Below are 24,777 nucleotides of genomic sequence, written 5' to 3' on the forward strand. Positions count from 1 at the left end.
TTAGCCAAAAGGCCGAGAAGCGAAACTGTGGTTAAAGAAAGCACAGGATGAAAGGGAGGACATTTATATGAAGAGGGGAGCAGGCAAATCTGCAGCATGCTCCTAATCCAAATGAGGATTAGGAGATCAGAGATGTTATATCTGTACTGGGCTTTAAATGCATACACAGGGCAACATCAAAAGCAGAACTCAAAACCTAACTCAAAATTCAAAAGTTAAACACTGTCCCAAATTCAAATGTCAAGGTCAAGTTTTGAGATGTAAACAGCAGGATATAAATTCAGACGCATTTAATGTTACCTCTGAATTTAATTCTTCCCATTCATGAAACCATGGAATAATTACAGAATTGGAAGGAAAAGGAAGCCACCTAGTCCAACCCCCTGCTTGAACTCTCTGTTTTCATTTCTGTTCTGTCCAAACGCAGGAAGGGGAGAGAAAAGGGAATTCATACCAGCTGGCCTGGGGGGCCAGGAGCACCTCGTGGGCCAGCCAAACCACGCATGCCCTAGGAAAAAAAGATGGACGTGTTAGTCACGCCTAATAACATGTCCTGCAGATTCTTCTGGGAGTCTTTCTGCATCATCCAAAGAGTGTGCCCCAACCATAATTTTATTTTCAGTGCCACTCTCCTTTTTATCCATTCAAGAAGAAATGGATGCTAGAACACTTGCAGATCTTTTTCCAAATTAATGTTTTTTAAAACTGGATGAGTACTTGGAACATGGGAGCTGTAAAAGGGCATGGATAATTCCACCCTACATCTATCCATCCACCCATCCACCCAAAATGTATGACTTGCTATTTTTTACATCAGAGACACTAACTACCAGGTGCCCATGACAATCTAACAACTGCACTCCACATCACAAATGCAACAGCAAAGGATACACCAGCAAGGAATACAGTGCATCTAATTTTGGGGAAATGTGGTATTCCTTTAACACATGTGCAACATCACAGTGCAGAAGTAGACATCGCAGGAAAGGCACTCCCTCCTCTCTACTTCTGCAATGTGTGTTATGCCTCACTTTGCATTATGATGCCACAATGTCCCATTTTTCCACGTCCCCTAAATGAGTATGGAAATGCACAGTAACATCAAAATATGATTTTATGAGGGCTAAGTTCAAGATGTTGGTTTTTGATGAATAAAGCCCTATACAGCTCGGGACCAGAATACCTGAAAGTGCATCTTACCCCTTATATACCCAGTCGATCACTGCATTCTGCAGGGCCTCCTGCAGATACTGTCTCATCAGGAAGTCCACACAACATAGGAAGTGGGACTTTAGTGTTGTGGCACCAACACTTTGGAATTCTCTCCCCTTAAATATTAGACAGGTGCAGTCTCTATTGTCTTTTCAATGCCTGCTGAAGACCTTCTTCTTTCAACAAACCTTTTGAGTAGTGACCTTATCCCAGTCTGCGTCTGTGTCAGAATTGTTCATATGATGTTTTTGAAAAGTTTTGTTAAGATGTTTTGTGTTTAAGATTTTTTTTAAAAAAATGTTTCATTTTTATGATGTTGTATAGATATTTTTAGTGTTCGGTCATTTATTTGCCGTCCTGGGCTCCTTCTGGGAGGAAGGGCTGAATGATGATGATGATGACCAGATGGAAGGGGATGCATGCTTAATGTACTGTTTGGGTGTGACAAAGGTGTAAAAACCTCAATGGTGCATTTCTTGTGCTTAAAACTGCCTTTAAGTATCCTTTTGATAAGAAAGGTTTCTACAAAAGAAACTTTGGTTCATGGAATGCATAGCCACAGGATGTTGTGATGTTCCTTAGTATACATGGCTTTAAAAATGGATCAGACAAATTCAGGAAGAATGCATTTAGAACAACCTACAATGGAACCTCTATGTCCAGGCGAAGAAAGGTAAAGCTTTTCCTAGACTGTATCATATTTTGCACATTTGTATGCCCCACCAAAAACCAAAACATTCCCTGCACATAGAAACTAACAGGTCAAGAAGATTCCTCCTTCCCAACAAACACAGGGTGGTTTTTATTTAATGTGGGAACATTTGAGCATCCAACTTTACCACTGCAGCCCAAAGCGGTTCAGTCCAGAAAATTTTACCACTCAATTCTGCTGTTATTATTTTTTTCGTATCTTAAGAACTAGACAAACTAGTGATGACCATCTTCACCACGCTGTGCTTGTAAACTCCCCTAGGACTTGATCTGGCCTGGCCTGGCGATTCTTTTTCTTTTAAAATGTAGTTTTAGATATCATATCATGTACTTACAACATTAAAATGGAGATTAGAAAGCGTCATGCATTGATTCAATAAATTCTAAATTTCCCCCCCACACACACACACAATAGATACTCTAGACAGTCAACAGCACATTAAAGCCTCTCCTATGTCTTTCATTTTCCAGAATGAAACATATGATGGTTATTACTTAAGCGTAATAGCAGGTTATTACTTTTAAGGTGATAGGATCCACAAGCATTAATAATATTATCTCTGTGATTGTTCATACATAGACGATTTAGAGAAAAGACAAAAAAATGTTGAAAGCATGCAGTTCCTGCCATTTCTTTGAATTATTTTTTTTTTTTTTAAAAATCAGCCAACCCATCAATTGTTAGGTTCTTAATGATACCCCACTTGTTCCTGCCTTTTCACATTTCAGGCTACAGCAAGCCTACATGTTTTCCATAAGATTCCTGTTTTCCATTCCTGTTCCTCTCATTCTCACGACAATGGCTAACACTAACTCCATCCCAAAGCACCCATTACATCTAGTTCTCCTGAATGTGGGGGGCAGATACTCACAGCTTCCCCAGGCTGTCCTCTGGGCCCTTGTACGCCATCAGAACCCTGGGTGGGGGGAGGTAGGAAAAAAGGTGAAATGACAGCTCCGCCTGGGTATTAAGCTGTGTCCGTCCCAGCTGCCTGTTCCCCCAACTAACACACATTTGGTCACAGAGGATGGAAAAACCCAATGAAGGAGCACACAGTAACCACTCAATATATAGATAAATATAGAGACTCCAGCCACAAGGGGGAGGTAGTAGTCTGTAACTGGCAACCCATAAAGACCAGGTTTCACAGCCTTAGTTTCTCCATATTTCTGAGCTGCTGGGTGCTCTGCATATCTACAAGCTGGAGACAGCTTGTATCTGATGGTGCCCTTCCAGTGGAGGCCTCTGCTAGCAGAAGAGGAAGGAAGTGATTTTCACCAATTCCTCTTCCCCCGTGCCATCTGCCATGTCATTCTGGAAGGTTCCCTAATCTTCTAGGGAACTGCAAAGGGAAGTGGGGAGACCTGCTAAAAAATTGCCTCCTTTCCTCTTCCATCAGCAGAGGCCTCTACTACATCAAAGACTCTTCTGCAAACTAAAGGGCATCACTGGAATCAACCTGATGACTGCAGTTAACAGTAAACATTTTTTATTGTATTCTGATTTTAAATTGTTGTAGCCACCCTGAGTGATGCATGGGCAGCAGAGGGGTGGGACAGTAATTGTTCTATGAATAATAAGATCAATAAATAACAAGTAGTAGCGTATTTTGTTTTTAAGCGCTTTTATGTACAAAACAGTATTTGTTTTTTTTCCAACTTTCTACCTTCAGGGAATACTTTTGACACTGACCTGTCTGGTGTGAGTCGCCTCTCTACTGTGGTAACCTTCTGTTTTGTAGGGGATTCTGAGACACATTCCAAGGCGCAAACAGTCACTGTGTGGGGAGGGACTAACCAGGTTCTTGCCAACCCATATGACCACAGAGGATGCCTATAGAACATTCTTTAAACTCCCCTACGTTTTTGCACGTTACAAGAGAAGAGCAGCAGTGGTGCAAGCAAGCAGTCTTTCATAGACCCTGGTCGGCTGTGACTGATCTCAAAAGGAATGCAGACTCCCTGGAACACCATTTGAAGATCCACAGATCAGGGGCACTGCTGCGGGGCTGGCACTGGGAACTTGAGCCCCAGGTCTTTTGTGTCAGGTCCAAGATCTCCTGCACCCTTTTTTAACATTTTATTTTATTACTTTGTTTATAGAGCAGCTGGGTGCACTGCAAAGCATAGTACTGGTGGAACTCAAGGCACCCACCTTCTTCATTTCCCAGAGACATCTACACATATAAATTAGCACATTGTATGCAAATTTGTGTCATGGACCTGAGCCCTAGTTACCTAGCAATGCCCCTGTCAAAATACAAATTATGATAGAGTCTGCTTTGAAACTGGCAATGTATCTCCTGTTCTCATAAATTTACAAATGAGCCCAAGTATCAATTGCGTTGATACTTTTCTACCTTTCCTCAAGCTTGAATATAGCCAACCATACTACAGTATCCTTAATTTTTTGGAACCCCTCGTTTATCTCTCTCTTAAAAAAAACAAAAGCCTAATTGTCCCAATAACTAGCTTTAATCATTCTGGGCCAATGCAATTAAATGTTCTTTCTAAAGGATAATACCCCTTTTGTCTTCTAAAAGAAAATAGCACTAGTTTCTGGCTGTTTCCATCCACATATGTCCTGAATCAATGCTTACCTTAGCGCCATTCTCGCCAGGAGCTCCAGGTGGGCCTGGCTTGCCTACATCTCCCTGTAAAGGGGATAGCGAGGGGGAGATGAATACAGATGATACCATGGACAGATAGCACTGGCATTATAGATATTTGGATATACTCACCCGGTTCCCCATCTCTCCAGGAAGTCCTGGGAGCCCATCAAAGCCCCTGTCACCCTATAAGCGAGAAGAAAACAGCATGAGCACCACAAGGATTTGCAGTAAGTGAGCATAACGCTTCCTTTTAAAAATTCCAAAAGATTTTTGTTTCTCATTCCTATAATCCTTTTAATTGTGCAAAGAGCTTCACTATAATGATCGAATCCATCTTTACAGCAACCAAGCTAGATAAGTGTCTATGGGGGATATTCCTTACATGTATTCACACTGGAGTGTGTGTGTGTGGGAGGGGACTATATCAGAGCTTGGAAAAGTTACTTTTTTGAACTACAACTCCCATCAGCCCCAGCCAGCATGGCCACTGGATTGGGCTGATGGGAGTTGTAGTTCAAAAAAGTAACTTTTCCAAGCTCTGGACTATATATATAAAAATCTCCCATCTTTCCATCCTTAGACACAATCCTCACAGTGGGCTTATAACAACCAATAAATAATTCATAAAACCAACCAAAAAGGAATGTGTGCTACAGCGCTGAAGGTGGGGGAGACCATAGCTTTCAAAGAAGTACATTAAAAAAAAAATTCTAAGGGCCCCTCCAGACTGATGGGTTTTGCTGGTGTATTCTGCAACACATCATAACAATGCATTAAGGGTGGATTTATGCTGGACTGTCCACACATTACTCCACTTTATTAGTTGTTCTGTGGTGCTTGCCTGATGCTATTCTATTATTGCTGCCTGGAGGAGAGCGCTTGCGTTATAGTGCATCAAAAGTGGAACACATACACACGCACAAAACCACCCTGGAGTAATTGTTACAGGATTTCAGGAGAAAGTTATGGGACATGCACCGATTGGAAATGAAGCAGTATATCTCCTCCAAAACCTTTGCAGTGCAAACTTTATTGAAAGTGAGATCGTGTATACCCTCCCTGATACCATCATGAGCACAAATGGTCATGAATGCACAATAAAAAGAACATCAGAAAGGGTCCTAAAAGAAAGTAAACGGTTCATGAAATGGTGGAGTACTTTCTAGGGTTAGGGAAAGAGGTTGCCTTCGACATCTGCCACATTTTTAAAGAAATTGAGACGTGCTTTTGAATTTAGAAGGAAGTGGAGTGCTTTAGCTTCCGCTTTCCTCTTGGTTTACAAAGGTTCAACAGGACAAATAGGAAGAATTAGCCAAACACCTAATATATGTACAGCTCTTCGTTAAACTGTGGAATTTGCTATAACAAGATGAGGTGACGGCCATCAAGTTGGATGGCTTTAAAAGAGGATTAGACAAATTAATAGACTATATGGCTATCCATGGCTGCGCGTCATGACCGTTATATGCTATCTCCAGGATCAGAGGCAGCATGAATACCAGCCATGGGAGAACGACAGCAGGAGAGCATTGTGGCTGGGTCACTGTGGGAAACAGGAAGCTGGACTAGACAGGACTTTGGTCTGATCCAGTAGAGCTCTTTTCATGTTTTCTCACACCTAGGCCTGTGACTAACAAGTATAGGGTTGTTTTCATGATTACTGAAAAATGTTCCCGTTTTTCAACAGCTGCCTCAAAAAGCTCTCTTTTCTTTTTTTTCCTTTTTGTCCTTGGAGACAAAGCATTGCTCGCAGGCATTTATACATAAAGCCCCAAAAAACTGGATCCTCCTCCCCTTTTTGTAAAAAAGAATCCACAGAACAGAAGTGGGGAACCTTTGGGTCTCCAGATGTTGTTGAACTACAACTCCCGTCAGCCTCAGCAAGCATGGCCAATGGGCAGGTATGACAGGAGTTGTAGTTCAGCAAAAATTTAGAGGGCCAAAGGTTCTCCACACTTGCCACAGAAGCTTCAGAGCCTGGGAAGCAAAGGAGCTGGGCAGTCCCTGTGCAGCTAGTTCCAGAGCCTCTGGGGCTATCCTCCATGTTCAGAGAGGTATTATATCTCTGAACAGCAGACAGCCGCTAGGAACCATAGGGAAGGACTGTTGACTTCATGTCCTGTGTTTGTAGGCTTTGTGGAAGCATCTGGCCAGCCAGTGATGGGAAGAGGATGCTGGGTTAGATGGGCTCTGGATCTGACCCAGCAGGCCTCCTCTTATGTTCCCACACAACTTCCTTTGAGCAGTGTTTTGATTCCAGGATTTGGACAAAATACAGAGAAACAGTTCTGATTTTCACATAGTTTGTACACCTGTTTGACTAAAAAGAAAAAGAAAAAGGGAGTTATCTGCTGCCAAAGGTGCCATTTCAACATGACAATGGAAACATTGGATTCCGCTCTGCTTGCACCCCACGGTTGCGCCATTTGCAGGAAACACCACAATGGAATTGGGATTCTCAGAACTCGCACCCCACCCCCCCTGGCACCAATTCCACCTCACAAAAAAGATCTGGAGACCTTGGGTCCGGTTTCTCCTGGAAGTCCTCTGGCACCATCTGCTCCTGAGCGACCCTATAAAACAGGAAGGGAAAGGGTGAGAGAAAGAGGTGGATGGGAGCATTATTACACAACGTTGCACAGCCATGGATGGGACAGGGCAAAGACACTTACCCGCTTGCCAGTTTTCCCCGGAGGCCCGACTGGTCCCTGCATCCCAGGAGGACCCTGTAACAGGAAGGGATACAACTGAAACCAAGGCTGTGTACACACTAATTGTCTGAAATGCACAGGGCTCTTCCCCCCCCCGGAGCACTTCTGTGTACATCGCTTCACAGTTGTCCATACCTGCACACTACAGTGACAGTTGAAGCAGCAGCTATATTGCTGCTATACACAAGAGTGGGCATGTTCTTTTCAGGTGGTGCACATCAGTGTTCTCAACTCCCTCCCCTTTATTAGTGTTTCCACATCCCATTGTGAGCATGTCCATAGGGATTTGGTTACCTGAGTGCATGGCCAATTTTAAAAATTATTTTTGAGATACAGGTTTTCTGATACATCAGATTTTCACAAATAGCAGGTTAAACAACAATAATAATGTTTTATTATTCATGTAGGGGTGGGGAGAAATTAGATTCTGTTCGCATTTAAAGCTGAATTTATCAAATTTGCACTTTCTGAACAGCATGAGAACTAGTTCTTTCAGTTTGTCCTTACAGGGCTTTGTTTCCAGTCCCCTGATCATCCTCATTGCCCTTCTCTGAACCCATTCTATTTCGTCTGTATCCTTCTTAAAGTGCAGTATCCAGAACTGGACGCAGTACTCAAGATGAGGCCTAGCCAGTGACGAATAGAGGGGAACTAGTACTTCACATGATTTGGAAACTATACTGAGTTCCAGCAACCTGTGGTCCATTGTGGGCACATGTATAGGTATTTGTTTATATCTGTGCATGTGCCCACAGCCAACCTATTTTTGAAATACAAGTTTTCCCACATACCAGACTTTCACAAAATAGCAGGTTAAACACAGTGTGTCCCCCAACCTCAACAGTATTGAACTGAATTGAATTGAAACTTTATTTTTACCCTGCCCTTTTTCCAAACTGGAACTCAGGGCGGCTTACAAATAGAACTACATGTAGTCAAAAACATAGAAAAACATACAATTAAAATACAATCAAACTGTGCACAACCTTAAAACCGTGAAAGGCACTTAAAAATCTAAAAACAATTTAAAATAATACAAATAATAATATAGTATCCCACTGGTAAAGCAGAAGCTAAGATGGAGATGAATGAACAATCGGAAGCTAAGTGACATCCCCAGGGCAGAAGTGGGATGCTCCACTTTGTGGCACAGAGCCACTGTAGCATCGTTGTGGTAGGGGACCATCCCCTGCAAGAAAAGTACTGTTCACATGCAGTTTCATCATTTGTACACACCTAGCTGAAATGCAGCAAAACCGGTTTGTGAAAAAAAAATGCATTAAGTCATCAAAAGAAATGGAATATGTCTGGATTGGGGTTGATGTCACATGTACAACACACACACACAAAACAGCACATGAAGCGTACTGAAGGCATGCAAAATTGTAGTATATATACAGCCCGAGAGTTCCTTCACGTGTGTCATTTTTTCCAACACCAAGATTAATCTCTGTGTTGGAAGAAAAATGAAGCCCTTTGTAATGATTGCCATGTGGAACCTTTCACCATTAATGTTTTATTTCATTTGTACCATTTATCATACACATAGGGATACAGCCTGTGCTGGATGGGGTTATACTCCCCCTGAAGACACAGGTTCGCAGTTTGGGTGTCCTCCTGGACTCAGCTTTAAATTTGGATTCCCAGGTTTCTGCAGTGGCCAGGAGGGCTTTTGCACATTTGAGATTAGTGCGCCAACTGCGCCCGTTCCTTGACCCGTCCGATCTGGCCACGGTGACACATGCCTTAGTCACATCCCGTTTAGATTACTGTAACGCGCTCTACGTGGGGCTGCCTCTGAAGACTGCTCGGAAACTTCAGCTGGTACAACGTGCTGCAGCCAGAATGCTAACTGGGGCTGATTACAGGGACCATACAACTCCCCTGCTAAAAAAGCTCCACTGGCTGCCAGTTTGTTTCCAGACACAATTCGAAGTGCTGGTGTTGACCTATAAAGCCCTACACGGCTTGGGTCCAGGCTATTTGTCAGACCGCATCGCCCTCTATGTGCCTGCCCGGGCCCTGAGATCTTCAGGAGAGGCCCTTCTTTCAATACCTTCATCCGCACAAGTACAACTGGTGAGGATACAAGATAGGGCCTTCTCAGTGGCTGCCCCTAGGCTTTGGAATTCCCTCCCTAAGGAGATAAGAATGGCCTCTTCCCTGCAGTCCTTTCGTCGACAGGTAAAAACTTTCTTATTTCAGCAAGCCTTTGATTCCGAAGGCGGCTAAGGATAGGCCCAAAAGGAGGTCATATTGCTCTTGATTGTTTATTTTTTAATTATTCTGATTTTATGAGTATAGTTTTTAATATCAGAAACAGTGCTATTTTAAAATGCTATTTTATTATTATTATTATTTATTAGACTTTTATACCGCCCGACTAGCAATAGCTCTCTGGGCGGTGAACACAGAGAATACAATAAAATACACAATATAATACAATAAGAACATATAAAATAAGAACAATCTAAAATCAGTACAACAGATATGAAAATCAGGTTAACTTAAATTAAAATGCTTTGGAAAAGAGGAAGGTTTTAACTCTAATTTTAAATTAGAGTTCATTTTTTAATTATATCTGTCTATATTTATTTACTTATGTATTATATGTTTTTAACTTTGGTAGGTTTTAACTGTATCTGTTTTTTATCTGGAAGCCGCCGTGAGTTCCAATTTGGAAAAGCGCCGGGGTATAAATAAAGTTAATAAATAATAATAATAACAACAACAACAACAACAACAACAACAACAACAACAACAATAATAATAATAATAATAATAATGTCTCCAGATACTAAAAGTGGTCCAGAATGCAATGGCTAGACTTTATGCCAGCTTTAGTGTTCTCACACAATTGCACTGGCTACCAGTTCAAAGTTCTAAATGGCCTTGGATATCTAAAGGCATACCTCTTCCCATATACACTCCCTCATATCTCCATTATTCATAGGGGAAGGTCTGTTATGGGAGCCCCTACCTTCTGAAGTGTCGGTGGGGGGCAATCAGACAGACATCCTCCTCTGTTGTGGTCCCTGATCTTTAGGATACCTTGCTGAGAGAGGCTTGGCTGACTAACTCCCTCCCTGCAGTTAGAAGACCGGTCACGGCTTTCCTTTTTTAGGACAGCATTAGCAAACTAATGATTTCCCTGGAGCTGTGTTTTTATACTTTGTACTGTTGTTTTATTCATTGTTTCATTAGTCTGAATGAATTCTATTCTGTTTTAGCATAGGCTGCTCTGAAAGCATTTTTTTTTTGGCCTGGCAGTATGATATAAATGTAAGAAAGCCTTTAAAAAAAAAAAATCTCAGCATGGGGTGCGGAGGATAGGATAGTCAAAGCATGGTGAAATATCCAAAAGGAGAGAGATGTGCATCCACAATATCATTCTACTCCCAAGGGGGTGGAATCTTTTCATTCCTGCCTACTTGAGGAAAAAGAGAAGAACAGGCTGAAAAAAATGAGCTACATAATTCAATTAAGACCAGTGTGAGAACCTTGTTGCCTGCTACCCTCAGAAGACCACTCTAAAGATTACCCCATCACAGCAGAAAGCCAAGGGTGTGGGTCCTCCAGTTGTTGTTGGACTCCAACTCCCATCAGCCCCAGCCAGCATCGCCAATCATCAGGGATGATGGGAACTGGAGGCCAACAACACCTGGAAGCCACACGTACTCCATTCCTGGGCTAAGTGAATCTCCCAAATCCATGCACAAAGTCAGCAAGCATGACATCATCAGAGGGGGTGGAGGAAAAGAGATTTCCTGTCCATTTGCAGGAATACAAATTCAACCTTCATGGAATTTTATTTTGAACAAAAGTATTTTGGAAGTGTAGAGAAAAGAAAAAGTAATCCCCGGGTAAGGTAAGAGGGACTAGATTTGCGGTTGGCATTTTTCCACTCCATCCCGTAGACAAGAAGGACCACTCCAGCTGCTCGTCAGCAACCTACCTGTGTGCCTGCGTCACCTGAATCTCCTTTCAGTCCTGAATTCCCTGGTAAACCCTACAAAAAAAGAATGTTATAAGCAACTTTGATCCCTTCATGATTAATCAAGAATACAACTACAGTAGGGCCCCACTCATACGGCGGGTTACGTTCCAGACCCCCGCCAAAAAGCGGAACTCCGTCAACAAAATGGCGCCCAATGCCCCCAAAACGCCGTAAAAGCTGAACAAGTGCCGAATGAGTGGGGCCTTACTCTCATTGAAAACTGCTGTATTAGCGAAACGCCGAAAAGCAGGCCGCCGAAAAGTGGGGCCCTAGTGTATAGCTGACAGCCCCACAATGGGGGGAGGGAAATCCATCATCCCAGATATATTTTCTAGAAATACCCCAAAGTAATGTATATCTGGGGCAAACTAGATGAAGCATTAGGAGATGCACACATGCTCCTGAAAACAGCAACCATGTGGCTAGCTTCCCCTCAGTAAGTTTAGCACAGCTTATCTTGTGTTGCAGCATTACAATGGCCTTGCTGCCAATGGCAGAGGATGGAGAGGCATGGAGAACACTGTGATGTCATAACATAATGCAGTATCTGCTAAATGTTATGCAGCAGGAGGTAACAGCTCAACCTGTGGCTGGTAGTTTCAAGGAGCCATGTGTTTACCATTATATATGCTTATAGTAAACTCAGTTTGCTAAATGTCAGTCCTTAAGTAGCCAAAACTGCAGCATCCACACACAAGAGGGTAGGCTTGGGGGGGAACCCCAATATCTGTAGAATTTGGATGGCTTCCGAAGAGGATTAGACAAATACATAGAGGATAAGGCTATCAATGGCTGCTAGCCACAACGGCTATGTTCTACCACCGCTGTCAGATGCAGTATGCCTCTGAATGCCAGTTGCTGGGACTGACAACTCAGTTTCTGCTTTCAGGCTTCCCAGAGGCATCTGACTGGCCACGGTGAGAACAGGATGCTGGAGTAGATTAGCCATTGGCCTGATCCAGCAGGCTCGTCTTATGTTAGAAGTACCAAAAAAAGTTAGGGAACCCTCCCCCCCCACCAGCTCAATGAAGACTGAGCATGCTCAGTTACTATGGAATGGAAAACTAGGTGGCGGGAAATGGAGTATCCTGGAGAAGGACACAGGTGGCAGGCTGGAACCCGGAGCAGGAGCACTCTGATATTTTGTTACAAGTCCCATTTGTCACACCAAGTCTGGGCCTGAGAGAGATAACCCAAAGGAGGTACAGACAAGTTGCCAGGGGAGTTAAAAGCTCATCCCAATATTCTAAAGGCACTAGAAACATCTGGATGCCATGTCCCACATTGCTCCAGTCGACTATTTTACATGCAGAAAAGCAAAAATCACAATTTATTCACCCACTACCACCTCAGCCCAGCCCAGATACACAGCACATTTCTTAACCAATCCTCTTGCATGGTACAGAAGGAATGTCCAAACTCTCCCCAAAGGACTCTCCCCTGACTATATGAGGGAGCTTCAAATAGTGGTAACTACTCACCAGTGGCCCTGGCCGCCCTGTAAGCCCCATGGGACCAGGAGGACCCTTCATGGAAAGCTGAGGAGAGAGACACAATGATGGGTCTTAGGGGGTACTTTAAAACAGAACTGAAGACAAACTGAAGTTCAGCAAACAAGGAGGGCTGAAGGAGAGGTTGAACAGCAGGGCAGCCCAGTCTGCAGAACTGACCTCGTAAAGAGAGAAAGGATTATTTATTTATTTATTTATTTACATTTCTAGACCGCCCTATAGCAGAAAGCTCTCAGGGCGGTGTACAACAAAATTACAGAGTTTTGTCAATGTCTCTGTGGGCAGGAGTGACAGACAGGGATCTGGAGCATGTTGTTTTATTTCATAATGTAGCTGCTAATTTTATTCTTAAAAAACTAGGCATAACTTTTTTCACATCTTTTATTCTTTATTTTAATCTATATTGCATATAAACTGCTTAGAGGTTGAAACGGTATGAAAGAAAGAAAGATGGCTCAGACGTTGGTAGGGACATTATTAGGAGTGGCCAAGGGGGGCCAATCCCCATAGCTTTTGCACCAGGCTCTGGATCTCCGGCTCATTCCCTGCTTTCTTTTAAAAACTTTTTAAAAAATGCTTTTAATGCTGCTTCCCCTTTGGAAGCCAGCCTGAATTTGCATCTATACATATCAATTAGGCTGATGGGAGCTGTAGTTCAAAAAAGTAACTTTTCCAAGCTCTGAATTAAACTATGTATGTATATGTATAACATGCCGCCCTGGGCTCCTACTGGGAGGAAGGGCGGGATATTATTATTATTAGTAGTAGTAGTAGTAGTATTACTATTAATATGCAAATTTGTGTCATGGGCCTTTGCCCTATGTCTTCGAAGGACCAAGCTGAGTCCCTGGAGGCTGGTCTTGGCTAAGGAAGCCTCTTTCAGCCTCAGTTTCCTCTTTTGGTAAAAACAGGACTAATTCTGATGCACTTGATATAAATCAAAAAGAGAAAAGGGAAACTGTCCCCTCATTTAGAGTTAGCAAGGGCAGCCAACCTGGTGGCCTCCAGACATTGAGGACTACAACTCCCATCATCCTTGGTCATTAGGAATGCTATCTGGGGCTGATAGGAATTGTAGTTCAAAACATTTGGACAGCAACAAGTTGGCTGCCCTTGACTTGGGCATAGCTGCACTGTAAACCTCAATCAATCATGCAAATGGTGGCTTCTTCAGATGAACCCCCAGCTTAGGCAGTAACCTTACTTGTGACCAGTAAGAAAAGTTTTACCCCAGAACAATTTGGCTAACAGCCCTAGAAGATGTAGGTTTTGCTCCTCTTCTCCTATATCACTTGACTGAATAGTTTTATTAATCTGTTCCTTGGATCTTTTCTGCCTGGGACACCTTTCCTCTTACTGTGAGAGCTGGAATGGTGGGGATTAATAAGCAGCCTGGAAGCAGGCTGAGAGAACCATTCTTATGTGATGCGTAGATGTAACTTGATTATGTGGCAGATCTTTTGTGATGGACTGCATAGTTTTTCATGTCATTTGGAAGCCTGCAATTTTGTTTGAATGGAGAGAGAGAATGAAACACATCTGAGTACCTAGACACAGAGAAGAGATCAAGGTTTAAGGCAGGAAAGCTATATGGATTGCATGGCAAGAAGAGAAGAGGCTCAAAGAGTTTAAGCACAATGATGACAATGGGACTGGGGACTCACACAGATGTGTCTGTCTAAAATGCTTACCTTGGCTTGCTGTAAAATAGCCTGGGCCTGGGCTTCCTGAAAGGACACTGAAGGGCCTTTAGCTGAGTCACCACCAAATTGGAACTAGAAATGGATCAATCAGAGGAAGACAGCAAAGGAAATGATGGAATAGTGAGGTCATGGCTAGATTCACTAGAGCACATGTTACAGTCACCACAGAGATGATGCCAAAAGTGGCAAGCAAACCACCACCCGGCCCATTTTTGGCAGCATCCCCCCTTGGCAAAAGCATCATGCTGTCAAGCTTTAAGCTAGCTCCCCATTTTGGTTGCCGGACCACTAGTTTTGTTGCTTGTCAATTGGTAGGGTGGGAGAATGAGACATTTAGAGTGTTGAAAGCCCGAGATGTTGTTTTTGCTTGTATTAATCTGTTTTGAACACATGAATCAAAACTGAATATTTATCCTGCTCCTCAGCCAAAAAAGGCTCCCAAAGCGATTTACAGATGAATGAAAATAAGACAGTCCTTGCCCTCAGATTTACAATCTTTGAAGGACATGACACAAAAGGAAAATGGATTGGGAGAGAGGAGGAAACAAGCAAACTCAGGTATGAGTTCTTGGTTACAAGTTCTTCAAATGACCAGCCAGGATGGAAACAGTTCAAGGAGAGGAGCTGCACTGATGGAAATGAACCTGCATGACTTCCCTTCCTTCCTCTGCTATAGCCTGATGCCAGGTGACAGTTAGCGGAGGAAAGTTCTGGGCTTTTCAGCAGAGCTTGGGATGCCCCTGCATCCCTTTTCTTTTACTCTCTGCTACAGCCTGATGGAACTTATGCAACTTTCAGCTTTTTCAGAGATGGATTCACTGTACATTTTAGCCCCACTCCTCAGTCTTCGAACAAACTTGGTGAGGCTATCTTTCTGTGTGGCACAAACAGTGTATTTGCCAGTCTTCCTGTACATTGAGCCACAGACAAAATACCTTTGCACTTCTTACGTCATCTTCATTTGGGCCCTTCCCTACAGCACCTGTACCCTGGAATCCAGTCCTGCAGTCAGTGTCAGCTACAGGCATTTTTTCACCTCTTGCATAGTCAAGAGGAGGGCTCTGGAGTGGAGCTCACTTTTTACTTTAAATGCCAGCCAGACTGTAATCTTCTGGAATCTGCTTCCCAAAGGGACTGGCTTGCTATGGCTTCTTCCTAGTAATGTTATCCCCTGATCTCTGCTCCCCAAACTCACTGCACACATCATCCTGCATCGTCTTTGCTCTTTTGATTTTGTGATTATGCATTTATATAGTTGTGTATTTTTGAGGAGTTAGTTGACCGCAATAAAAGTGTTGTAGAGAACACCTACCGGCAACATAATCATTGTCCCAGGAGGCCCACGAATGCCATCAGCTCCTGGAAGGCCTGGGAGTCCTGGTGGTCCCTGTGCAGGGCAGGTGGGAGGAAAGCAAGAAGCCCCTGTCAATCATGAAAAGTAAGTGCTGGTCTAGAAGAAAGGTGCATCAAGCTGGGACTCGTCTCCCAGCACTGAGCTACACTGAAAGAGGCACATGCCGTTGATTCCTCAACCTCTCTTCCCTGCCCCCACCAACTTCTGAAGAATCCCCAGGCTGGAGAAGGAGGAGGTTACCCTTCCCCCTCTTGAACCACACAGAGATTTACTTACCCGTTCACCGGGATCTCCCAGAAATCCTGGTGGCCCGCCCTGTCCCACTGGGCCCGTCTCACCCTGGGAAGAGGTAAACAGAAAATGAAGATGAGCATTGCTGACTTAAAGCCCATGCTCAACTCCCCTTTCAAACAGAAACCACTTGGAATCAGAAAACCGCAAGCAAGGGATGGAAAGATCTGTCAGTTCAGTTATCTCCGTTTCTCAGCTTTTCATTCTTCTGTTCTGCAGAAATTTGCAATTAAAAAAATAGAACCTCGTGAAAATTCTTCAGCATTTTTGTGCAAACACATTTGGGTAGGGTGTTTTGACTAATGTATACATTTTTGCATGTTATTTTCACTAATATATTCATTTTTATGCACATTTTCCCTTTATATATGCATTTTTGTAAATATTGTTGGTTGGAGAACTGCATTGCAAAATTCAGATAATTGAGAACTTTGAAGGATGCCTGTGTTTTGGTTTTCATACTGTTTTGGAAAGTACAAATTTTATAAATTTGGCTTTAGACACAAAGTGAATCAAATTTCTCCCCCATCCCGGCCAATATTGCAACAACTATATTGCAACAACTGGAGCACCAACATTGTCTCTGACTCTGGTTCCAGCAGGAACAGGGCCCAAGGATTTTAAGTGCTCAGGTGGTGAAGATGCGGTGCTCTTCCTAGCAACTTGTTCAACCCCACAACTACCAGGAGCAGAACAAATAATTCAGCTAGGTACTAACATCCATCACTTATTCTGCTCCTGCAAATGTACTTAATTTATACAGATTGCAGAATTTAGCATTTTGGAGACAATATTTTGGCTAAACCTGGCACAATATTTTGATACTTGCCTCTCTTGACTAAAAGTGCAAATTAGGGTGCTTCCAGATGAGTGTTTTTTTTACAGAATCCACATTGCTGGGATCAAAATGCCAGCTCATTTTTATTTTTTTTACTATTCCACAGAAAATTCAGTAAGTAAAAAAAATCTATTGCCCCCATCTGGAAGCACCCACAGTCCACTATATACTTTTACAAATGAGTGACAGAGGCTGACATGAGTCTATTGGAGGTTCAGGATTTGAACTCTCGTTTCCCAGGTCCAAGCATAACTCTTTCTCCACCAGTATAAACTGGCACTCAGTTATGTCTGTTCTGCTCACTTGTTATAAAGGAGAGTAAGGGGGCACCCTGAGAAGAGGCTGGATCTGTTCAATTTAGCAATGTTGGTGACCTGAAATGGGAAGGAAATATGGGAGAGGTAACTTGGGAGAAACGACTGATGGCATTCATGACAGCCCCAGAGCACCTATGCCAATTCCATGCTGAATCCCATATATCCAAAGAGAAGACAGTAAGAATCTCAGAAACCATATAGGTGGCATAATTCACTCAGAAACCCATGCAATATGATATCAACATTTTATGGATACTGCTGAAAACATCAGTAGAGAACAAACCCAGCAAAGACAGATGTGGCACTAGATAAGCATAGCAAGAAAAAGGGGGATAGTGGTACCAAGTGCAACAACCAGTATAGAATCCTCCAGTGGATCAAGTGACTGTCCACCACCTCTCCCCCTACAGCCCACAATTAATTACTTCTCTTACCTGAGGACCTGGGTATCCAGATGGCCCCTCAAAACGCCTGCCCTGCAATGAAAAGAAAAGGATTTCACACAGTTAACACTGATGAGTATTGGCAAGAAATGGAATAGTCATCCATGTGATGTACAAAATACACCCAAAGTTACATGATATAGTGCAGTTTACCTTCTTGAACACTCTTAAAACCGCCTTTCTGTATCTGTAAGTCAGGATACCATAAATATCTATGATTCTGCACTTCCAAAGTACAAAAATCACATATACACTTATGGACAGACAGCAGACTTGTGAATATTGTTGGAGGAGGAGGAGGAGGTGAATTGCCCAAGCTGGTGCACACCGAGGCCAACTGCACATATGATGTGCAACAATGATATAGTAATTCCAGTAATTTCAGCTAATGCCTATGCTTTTGAATAGGCAACATAATGCACAATTAAAGTAATTGTGCATGAGTTCTGCATGTGCTTTTATTTGGAAAACATGATAAACAGTAACTGACAAATATGTACACAATGCACAATTTTTCATCAGACTATCTCTCTGCAATAAATATGCACAAAGTGCACAATTGTGCTTCAGATCTACTCTGTGAAAATTCCATGTCCACTTTTTGTGATGTCAGTTGTGCAAGAAGTTGAAAAAAATCCAGGGAAATAAAGGAACAGGATTCATACAGCCATACTTGTAACCAAAGTTTTAACTGGAGGGAAGTGTCAGAAGAATTTTGCCATTGTTCAGGGCCTAACTGCGGGGCTCAACCTCTGTCCCAGAAATTACATCACCTCTCCACTCTCTCTCATATTTGCTCCTGGCAACCTGCCACACACCCAAAAAGTTCCCATGACTTATTGCTGATCCCTTCTCTACTATTTGGAAATTGCTAGGTTTGGAAAAGTGTTTCCTTCTAGGACTATAACTGGACTGACCTCACAAACACACCACCCCAGCCACCCTTCAGGAGTGGAATTCAGCCCCCATCCACACTGATGAAGTGCAAGTGCAAGGGCAGAACACATTTCATACTCACAGGCTCTATGATTGCCGGCTCCCCTTTCTCTCCCTTCAGGTTTTTTTCCTGGTCCAGACATAAAGGGAACACACCATCACAACAACGATCGAATTGCTCGTAACATGGGGAAGCTGCCTTTTTCCCTAAAGGAGGGTGGGTCCTCCCCCGATAAACAGGAACAGTTTGGGTGAATTCAATGGGAATTCTTACTGAGCAAAGAAGGAGCTTTTTATAGCCTGTTGTTCAGCCACATGGACTAGAAGCAAGCCATAGAAGCTTAAAAGGAAGAAGGGATACATTCTGGTTGGAGCCCAGGTTTATTGTGAGCTCTAAAGCCTAGCGTAATCAGGTACGTGTTACAAGTCATCTTTAAGAGGTGGTCAGCCTTGGGCTTTGGCAAATCTAGGAAACGTCTTTTTTCATGACTTCACTGTCTGAATCTGTGAAACATAGATGGTTTTGTAAGTGACCCAGATGGCTTAGAATGCTGCAGCTCCACCCTGATTGGCTGGTTTAAATGCTAACATTCCAACACAGACCCATGGCCCATTTGTTGGCTATAAGGAGTTGGTGAGGTGGGCTGGAGAGAAGCTAGAAGGGTAACAAGCTGGACTTCATATTTAAATTCATATTTATAGCAAAGCTTGCATATGTATTAACAAACACAACATTGAGACACTGGCCTCCATCTCTGGAATCCTGTGCTAGTTCTTCTCTGCACTCTGGAAACAACAGGCTTAACTTATTTACTCATACATGCGCTGGGGCCTGTAAATCGTATCAGCAGCACAAGCTTTTTGCTATCCCTGGGATCTTAACATCTCTGATTATTCTGATGCTTGTTCTTCCCTCCTGCTGCCACACCCTTTTAGCTTCTCCTGCCTAAGAAAGCTGTGGAATCTGTCATTCTTGAGAGAGCATGTCAACAGAGGGAGGCACAAATCTTTCTTTTTCTGCAGGACTATTAATTTGCCAAACTATTACTCAAAGACATGTCTCCATAGTCATTACCTTGGGGAGCTGGACAGTGGCTTCACTGCGCTCAGCTGGATCATACCGCTCTTCCTCATTGGCATCCCTTCGGTCATAGTAGTCCTCATATTCCCTGTCTCTGTAGTCAAGTCGCTCATCATAAGTTCTGTAAGTGCCATTTGCATCCAGGCTTGAGTCCTCGCCAATCACATACTGTTCTCCGAGAAGGTCCTATCAGGGTAAGAAAAATGAAGCACAGCAGAGACTCTCTGGGTGTTTTAATTTCCAGGTACTTTATACGGTAACCACTAGGCCCACTTTCTTTCATATGGTTGACTACATCCCCACCTCCCATCACCAAATGATTACATTCTATTGCCCTTTCAAAGAAAGTAAAGAGCTTTTGTTCATCCAGTTCTAGGAGTACCAGCACTGATACCCAATGTGGATAACCAGCCTCAATATTTTTAAAAAATGATTTATACAAGTGTTCATATACCACTTGTTATGATCTGTCTCAAGACAGTGTACACATTAAAATGACAAAGCAGTAAAATCACACTACTATAAGTAAAATGCAATTGATAACCCAAAATGTAAATGTACTGCCTTCAAGTCAATTCCAACTTATGGTGACCCTACGAATAGGGTTTTCATAAGGCTGGGAGGCAGTGACTGGCCCAAGGTCACCCAGTGAGCTTCATGGCTGTGTGGGGATTTGAACCCTGGTCTCCCAGGTCATAGTCCAACACCTTAACCACTACACCACACTGGCTCTCCACTACACCACACTGGCTCTCCAAAGACACCATTAATTAATTCCTGACATTTACCACCCAAAAAGGCTTGCATGCAGAGATATGATTTTAACAACTGCTGCAGCAGTATTAGCACTTGTTGCAGCTTCGAGGGGAGGCAATTCCATAGGAAGGGGGATGCCACAAAGTAGGCCCTCCCCTGGTTGCCACTAACAAAGATTGTGGCACAAGCAAGAGAGATTCCACAGTTCAGCACAATGCTTGGGCATAGCAGGAGGAGAGGTGCTCCTGCAGGTATCCTGGTCCCAAGTTGTTCAGGGCCTTACAGGTTAAAACCCAAACTTTGAACTTGGCCTGGTAGCTTATTGGCTGCAGCTCCTTGAGGAGAAGTGTAATATGTGCTATTAACACTCCCCCAAATAATCTCACTATAGCATATGGCACCAGATGCAGTTTCTGGACCAACCTCAAGGGAAGACCCAGATAGAGCACATTATAGGGATCCAGTCTAGAGGTTCCCAATATGTGGGTCACACTCCTATGCACAGAATATTGAGTGTGACCCAAAGACTACGTCTGGATATTTACAGGGACACAGCCTCTAATTTCATGGTGGACAGACAACTGTAAAGTTATTTTAGGAACATAGGAAGCTACCTTAAACAGAGTCAGACCATTGGTCCATCCAGAGCAGTACTGCTTACACTGACTAGCAGCAGCTCTCCAGGGTTTCGGGCAGGAGTTTCTCCCAACCCTACCTGGAGATTCTGGGGACTGAACTTGGGACTTTCTGCATGCAGAGCAGACGCTCTGCCACTGAGCTACAGCCCTTCCCCTATGATTTTAATTGTAATCATAATGTGGATTCACCTAGATTCTCACTAAACATCCAATGTGTGGTGTGGCACTTGACCCTAAGGCTTGCCCAAGTATTTTTGGTAGAATGACAGGGTTGTGTGTGAACTAGCCTGGAGGATAACAGAAGCAAAAGCTTTAAATTGCAGGAATGTAAATTGGGGCTAAATGTTAGAGGGAAATGTCACTTTTTCCTTCCTTTTCCAGCAGCAGTAGTTTACTCCCACATTAATTCCTGCAGTAAGCAGTGGTTTGCACTGCTAGTCTGCGAGGATTAAACTCCTACTGTTCCTCTTTGTTTTACCCACATGCTGAGAAAGACAATTAACTGCTCTCCTTTCCTTCTGTTGAATAATGCTGCCTTTGAAAACGGCACACAATCCAATTATTTCTGCCCCAGACAGTAGTAGTTATACTCTCTACCCTAGAACTGTCCAGGTCATCTCTTTCAATTATCCCAAGGGAAACTGCAGTTAACTGCTGCTGAATTTTCCCACCAGTAATTTAATCACTGAACTGCTGCTGGTCACATGCAAACCCTACTATGACAGGGATCTGTCCAGCTAGAGTTCCAGCAGTGAGGCACTGATATCCTCTCAATGAAAGCACATTCCATATGACCCATTCAGTAATAAAATAAGAATTGTTATGGAATCTCCTTTAGAGGTTTCTCAAGAAAAGGTTAGATATCTATCACGGATGCTGTATCCTGAATGAAAGCCAGCATGGTGCAGAGACCAAAGTCCTCACTGATGTGGGGAAACTAAATTCAATCACTGCTTAGCATTGTGGCAGCTGGAGACAGATTCTTTAACCTCCATGATTCACAGAAACAGATCTGCATATTAGGCAAAAGCATGTTGTACAGCCTGTCTATGACAGGAACAGTTAAAAATGTAGGTGGGCAATCTTATATATGAATGTTCCCCAACATCAAAACATCCCTGCATGTAGAAAACTGGATTGCAAAGGATAGGCTAAAAGATGCCAATTTTCCATGGGCCTAGAGGTGTGTCATTTTTAAAAAAACAAAAATGAACCTTCACACGGGTGATCATCCATCTGCAATTTAATATGGTGAAGTCCCAGACAGGCTGGATCACATGCTCTTTTCTGAATGCATAGATCAGCTCCGTCTACAGAAACCATGAAAATTGGCTCTGGCCTGGACTTTCACTGTCTTCTTCACTGCACCAGCCACTGCATCACATTCTCTTCTGACCTTTTGGGAATTCCAGGTCTCAGACCTTCAGCTGACACTGGGAAGGAGAGGAACACTAGAGAACTCATAGACATAGTCCTGGTGTTTTAGCCCTCTTACCTCGTAGTTGTCTGTGAGGGTAAAGCCAACTGTGACCATGGCCGCAGTAATATCTCCAGGACTATCCTCCCAGGACTCAGTGGCTGCTTTTATAGGGGCAGCTCGAGTTGGAACTTCATACTTCAGGATGGCAGAAGAGAAATAAGATATTAAAGATGGGGTTTTGGATCCATTTGGATCTATATCTAGCAGTAAGCACACATGGCACTGTACAAATTGTCCAGGAGTTAGAAATATGCCATCAGCCAAAAGCCAACCAAGGTGGGCATGTTGTAAGGGAAACCCCAGGACTAATGGAGTCCAGTACCTCAAAGGATACGGCTGTTACAGCTGGCCATGCTTCTGAGCCAAGGGGTTCTGTGAGGGCTGAAATGTAAAATAATAAGCTAGCACTCCCTGAAGCCTCTTGGTCTTGGGGTCCCCGGGTCTCCTGAGGGCTCAGACACTGACATCCCAGAGGGTGGAGTCTCAGAGCTAAAAGGGCAGCTGCAGAAGCTAATGGCACCTGCTCAGGGGAAGAGACTGCCTTGTGTCTGTAGGGCACAGCCCAATGGGCACAGAGGCAGAACAAACTGAACACCAGGAGCTCTCAAGCCAAGCACAAAGCAACCCTTTGCTCTGAGATTTGCTATGTCCCCTGGAGACCCTGGAGGATGCTAAAATTCCAGCCAAACCTCAAGGCATGGCAACCCTTACTGGAATGAACTTCATGCATGCTCTACATCAGCAAAAACTATGTATCCAAAACATCTAAGTAGATCTGGGGTGAGGGGAATTACTTCTGCCCTGCACACCAGCCATGACTGCCCAACCTGCGCAGACTGCTGGTCGTCCATGTGCTGGATGTGATTTTTGCTAGACTGATATGCACAAATCAATATTGGTTCACAGGGAGATGTCACTTCCCGGATTTTATGCGGGCAAATGGCCACTCCAGGTCCTTTGCAGGTTGGACACACCACACACCCACAAGCGGGCATCCATCAGGTCCAAAGGCTTGGGCACAGTCTCCCTTCCTCCCTGTATGTGATTTCAACATACACAGAAGTTCCTCTGAATTGAGTTTTAAAAGAAAAAGAGATAGCTGGAAACTATGCAAAGGCAAAGGGAGCAGCAGCAGGCCTCAAGGTAAGGAAGATCCATTGTTATTGCTGCTGAAGCCCTGAGCTATCAAGGAATGAAAGAGGCTGCAGCAGAATGCAATATCACATGGTGGTGATTCTGTCAGGCCAGGTTACAGCAGCGGAAGACACAGGAAGCAAGGCTGTTCCATCAGCTCTGCTGGGAAATCAACTCCATGTGGCCCCTCCACTCCTTGAACTGTTTCCATTTCTGCTGATCATTATAAGAACTACTCTGTAACTCTGAGAACTAGTGCCCAGGTTTACCTTCTTTCCCCTCTTCCTTCCCCATCCCTTTTCTTTTGTGTTGCATCTTTTGGGTTGCCCACCTGCAAGCAGGGATTACCTTGTTCATTACTGATTGTATGTAAACTGCTCTGGGGATCTTTTCAGCTGGGAAAGCAGGATAAAATGTTTTAATTCATTAATTACACACCACAGTGTGGGGCCTTGAAAAGCAGGAGGAAAGGAACTCACAGAAAAGAACAGCAACAGGCCCCCAAAAGCAGTCCCATATTCCCTCTATTTGAGCTCCAGCGTACCTACATCTCGGGCAATTTATGAGGCATAAGTAAATAGCCACAACAAATTCTCTTAAAATGCACTGCTGTTTTGCAAATTAATCTCAGAAACATTCCAAAGTAGGCAGGAAAAAACATCCTCTCCCACCATCATCCTACTGACATTTTCTTTGCCCAGCCCAACACCTGAAATTCAAGCCTCCAGAACTGTACTATCATCTCCTCAGCTGTAGGCCAAGTCACCGGACTTTATTCATAAGTCTACATGAGCAGCTTTTAATTTGGAACAAGTTGATTTTGGAATGGCAAACAAGTCTTGTGAGGATTCCGACCCAGCAGGCATTGCCCAGACATCTCAGGATGCAGCAGGGTGTGAACTTGACTTATGTGCCACAGCCTTTGCAAGACCAGCTGACCATGCCAAAACCCAAAGGATCCATTTTTTCTTGACCATGCTGCATTTTTAAAAAAATATCTTGTATACAAGAGTCCGGTGACCACTTGTGACCAACTGCATAGCTGCCTAGAA

At 43.4% G+C, this 24,777-nt stretch overlaps 1 protein-coding gene across 6 annotated transcripts in view; it reads right to left on the reverse strand.

Moving 5' to 3' along the window:
* Window positions 1-24,777, reverse strand: part of COL5A3 (collagen type V alpha 3 chain) — a 144,005-nt gene that overhangs the window by 66,874 nt on the left and 52,354 nt on the right. For all 6 annotated transcript variants that reach the window (XM_061614515.1, XM_061614512.1, XM_061614514.1 and 3 more), the window contains 15 exons: window positions 22,607-22,726; window positions 19,712-19,903; window positions 18,719-18,766; window positions 17,692-17,733; window positions 16,088-16,150; window positions 15,770-15,844; window positions 14,446-14,529; window positions 12,725-12,781; window positions 11,202-11,255; window positions 7,208-7,261; window positions 7,055-7,108; window positions 4,665-4,718; window positions 4,524-4,577; window positions 2,796-2,840; window positions 455-508 (listed from right to left, as the gene is read on the reverse strand). In XM_061614515.1, the coding sequence (XP_061470499.1) occupies window positions 455-508; window positions 2,796-2,840; window positions 4,524-4,577; window positions 4,665-4,718; window positions 7,055-7,108; window positions 7,208-7,261; window positions 11,202-11,255; window positions 12,725-12,781; window positions 14,446-14,529; window positions 15,770-15,844; window positions 16,088-16,150; window positions 17,692-17,733; window positions 18,719-18,766; window positions 19,712-19,903; window positions 22,607-22,726 (1,050 nt within the window). The remainder of the gene's footprint in view (window positions 1-454; window positions 509-2,795; window positions 2,841-4,523; window positions 4,578-4,664; window positions 4,719-7,054; window positions 7,109-7,207; window positions 7,262-11,201; window positions 11,256-12,724; window positions 12,782-14,445; window positions 14,530-15,769; window positions 15,845-16,087; window positions 16,151-17,691; window positions 17,734-18,718; window positions 18,767-19,711; window positions 19,904-22,606; window positions 22,727-24,777) is intronic.

Source organism: Rhineura floridana, chromosome 3 (assembly GCF_030035675.1).
Source record: "Rhineura floridana isolate rRhiFlo1 chromosome 3, rRhiFlo1.hap2, whole genome shotgun sequence".
NCBI lineage: Eukaryota > Metazoa > Chordata > Lepidosauria > Squamata > Rhineuridae > Rhineura > Rhineura floridana.